At 38.3% G+C, this 3976-nt stretch overlaps 1 protein-coding gene across 1 annotated transcript; it reads right to left on the bottom strand.

Annotated features, from left to right (window-relative positions):
* Positions 1–3174, bottom strand: LOC121376837. The gene is made up of 2 exons (XM_041504627.1): positions 3042–3174; positions 1–1151 (listed from the first exon to the last, which is right to left on the bottom strand). Exon 2 carries the CDS (start codon positions 1124–1126, stop codon positions 458–460), a length of 669 nt encoding a protein of 222 aa, XP_041360561.1. The 5' UTR covers positions 1127–1151; positions 3042–3174; the 3' UTR covers positions 1–457.
* Positions 3175–3976: the final 802 nt, after the last annotated feature.

Below are 3976 nucleotides of genomic sequence, written 5' to 3'. Positions count from 1 at the left end.
TGTTAATTGCGCGAACCAAGCATAACGCAGTTAGGGACGTTGACGAAATACTCTTTACATTCCAGCAAAACATTTATTTTATCCAAAGTCCCTTTAATTTTCAAATCTTCTTTAAAAATATGCAAAGCGAAGAAAACGGCATCTTATTCAAACGCATTGTTATTGGTGTTACTAATGGTCATTGGTGTTACTCAGTACCTGGTAACACCAATGACAAACAGGTGCATAATGTCTACAATAACATACAAAAAGTTTCTTAAAATTATTAACCATTACATAAATACGATCGTAACACCAATGACAGTGAATAAACCTACTTTTATATTTTGACAACACATTTATAACATTTAAAAAAAAACTATTTACAACTGTTCATATGTCTGATGTTTTTTAGAAATAAGTTCGATTGCCGATATCTACCGGTGGAATGTTTTTTCCAGAGAGCATTTAGCTACATTTAGGTGCCATTTTCCACGGCTTTTAAGCAACATTCATAACATTTCGTCATTACTTTTGTACCGCTTTCTACAAGGACATACCTCTTGGACGTACACATGGTAGAACAACACAGACAATCACTATCATACAACCATGAACCAACCTTTATGCACAGGAAGATTGCAAAGGCCAGGGCAGCGAATACTGCGACACCTAAAAACATGTTACCGTCACGACCAGACAGATACGTGGTATTCTTTTCGGAAAGCCATGATTCGACATCGTACGTCTGCTGATAGTGCTCGGTTTTGTTTCGAGGCTTCAACGTATCTGAAGTGAGTGGTTTGACTGTAGGCTTTCTTCTGGAACCAGTGGTGAGTGTCTGTCCAGAACTAACCAGTGGACTTGATGCTGATCTGTCGATACCTTCAACAAATTCTGCACCAGGAGATGAAACATATGTTGCATTGTCACCACGTGTAGTGTTCTTCACAACACCTGTTGAATTTGAGATGTCATTTGCATCAGGAATGTTAGTTGTATTAGACATCTTCTTGGAAGTCTTGCCGGAATACGTAGTACCTGCAGATACTTGGGAATCTATTAAGCCAGGTGATAAAAGTAGAACTAGATACAAAATGTACTTTGGAATGATGTAATCCGAATGTCTGCGCTGAAATGGCATCATGTTCCTAATAATGGTCACAGGTCATCTGAAGAAAAATGTAAAACATAAAAATTTGCAGCAGTCTTTGGCGATTCTTAATTTGGCTTTAGTAAACAGCTACATGAGCGTAGAAGCATGACTTGTAGTGTAATATGACCAAAGTAAACTGATTTCTGGAATCATTTTGTTGTTGGGTTATCCCTTAAAAAGGTGTGTTTGTTGGTGTGTTTTGATGGGGGGTTTTTGTTTGTTTTTGTTATGTTTGGCGCTAGTGCCGTTTTGTGTTATTGTTTATATGCATCATTCCACAGACAGGATAGTATATACCACAGCCTTTGTTACACCGACTGGGATCGCTCCTCTACCGACCGCACACAAAGTGAGCATTTTACAACTAACCCAATGATACAATATGAATAAACATTTTATCCAGAATCAGATTTTTTTTTCAATCTGCCCGACAAAAAGAAAAAGTACAAAAATAGTAATAAAAAATACTATTTGGATATATATAACAACTGTCAATTTATAAGTTAACACTGATGGTCCCAGATTTGGTTTGCAAAAATCCAGAAATATATCTGGATAAAGTGAATATATTAACATCGTTACATATGGGGTTGTATTTGTTATAGTGCAACCTACAACTTAAAATGAAAATAATCCTCCCCTGCCCACCTCTATAAAACCCCCACCTCCTTTCCTGGTGATATTGGATTACGAAATAAGAAAATGTTTGGTATTTTGGAATTAAACCTAACCCTAACATTAGTATCCATAAAATAAAATAACTTTAAAAAAAATCTTAAAGGGACGGACCTTTTATTCAAACACTAAAGCATATTTTTCACTATCAGAGCTGTTTATGATCACTGAAATCAAACATTGCTTATAGTTTATTGTTTATCCATTTCCGTACAATCGAAGTGTTTCTGGTCATCCTGAAGTAACGGTTATAGAATTGCGTTTTAGTATATTTGTATGGGCATTTCGAAGTCTTGTTTCACTCTTTTGCATCAAAATGTTTTACAGGTTTGTAAATTAACCAAACGTAGTGTCCAAGTTTACAGGTTGAAACTAGCGTCTATGAGAAAAAAATATGCCTTAGTGTTTAAACACTTGGACCTGTGCCTTTAAGAGGAATCAATAAGACTTCCCACAGGGAACGCCTTTTGTCATACTATGTAATTCATTTATTTCTGAGCCGATTAATTTTTAATTTCCCACAAAAATAGTGTGTTTGTTTATTACTTCTTACGTCAAAACAAACGGAAATTATTCCCCCCTCCCCCCCCCCCAAAAAAAAAAGAAAACCCCCCAAAAAAACCCACCACATATTTTGTAAGAGGATGGAACGAACAGTTCAAATATAACATATTATTATAACAAAATTAGACACCCTTCCCCCCCCCCCCCCCCCCCCCCCCCGTAACGCTCCGTAACGCTAGACCATACATAAACCCAAACATATTACGTAACGCTTGGAGCCCCCCACGTCCATTCACAAACAAAGCAACAAAGCATGCGATGGGTGTAAATTAATTTTAACGTATTGTTTTGCCATTTGGGAAAGCGGAGATACGCATTTCAACTCGATTTATATATTGTAGACAGACAGACAGATAGTTTATTAAAGTCTCACCTATTGTATGTATATGCCCAGCTATAACTACCTACGTTAAACATTGTGAGAGAGCGTTTATGAAAAACACAAAACAAAACAAAATATTTTAGTAATAAAACAAATAGAAAGTGCTGTTAAATACATTCAGCTACCCACATCCCCTTCCCACACCCCGTTACGCTACATAAAGCTTGGAGTTACACCTATCCACCCTTTCGTGCGTTAAGTAATATATTTGAATGGCCTGCCTCTGTAGCGTTGTTAATTAGCAGACAAAACTAAATCGGACGTATGCAAGGTAACAAAACTCACCAAGTGTCAAGGATAACAGAGTTAGGGGCACCGACAACCACTTGAATTAGATTATGTGTTGAAAATACTTGAATAAACTATGGAATAACCTTCACACAATTAAACTTTCATTTTCCTTATTGGTACAGGTTGCGTGGTACCAAATAAGAGACAGCGAGTTCCGTGTCAAAGTTCAAGGTTCACGACATGATTTACCAAGTACAAGCGTTGTACCTGTGACTGGTAGTAATAATTGAGTCTCACTTTGATTATTTGTTCAAATCCATTGGCAATAAATAAATACATGTTTATTTGTTATACAGTTGTTATGCAGTATACACCAGAGGTTGCTAATACAAAAAAAATACATTAATTAAATCTCTTAAATGATATGTGACCCCCCCCCCCCCCCAGCACACACACACATAGAGACATACACACACACAAAGAGAGAGAGAGAGAGACAGAGAGACAGACACACACACACACACGCGTTCTTGCAGGTAGATTAAATGTGAGGTGTCACACTTTTTATTGCTGTACTTCCTGGGTGTGTTGATACCAGGGGCGTGCGCAGGAAATTTTGCAGGGGGGGGGGGGTCAAGGTGTTTGGCGAAGCCCGACACCGCGAGCGCCGCAGGCGCGAAGCCCGTGGCGGTGGGTCTGGGGGGCCCTCCCCCCGAAAATTTTGAAAAATTGACCCCTTCTAGGGCTATTCTGAGGTGTTTTTTGCTGGCTAGCCGAGCTGCTTTCACAGGAATGTAAAAAATCGGGATATGAAAACAAATTTCGCCTTGAGCCTGGATACGCTGCTTATATCTATCTATCTATCTAACATTATCTGCAGTAGGCATTGATTTGGTCCTATGAAACCTACACTGGTACAACCAAAAGTGTAACAATTGTAAAGTCGCAGTGTATGAACCGAAGGAAGGAAATTCGTACCCAGACCGAGA

This window comes from Gigantopelta aegis, chromosome 7 (assembly GCF_016097555.1).
Source record: "Gigantopelta aegis isolate Gae_Host chromosome 7, Gae_host_genome, whole genome shotgun sequence".
In the NCBI taxonomy this organism is placed as follows: domain Eukaryota; kingdom Metazoa; phylum Mollusca; class Gastropoda; order Neomphalida; family Peltospiridae; genus Gigantopelta; species Gigantopelta aegis.
This window is presented reverse-complemented; position numbering and strand designations above follow the sequence as displayed.

Excerpts from the sequence above, each read along its gene's own strand:
- LOC121376837 (XM_041504627.1), bottom strand. The coding sequence starts at position 1,126 with ATGATGCCATTTCAGCGCAGACATTCGGATTACATCATTCCAAAGTAC.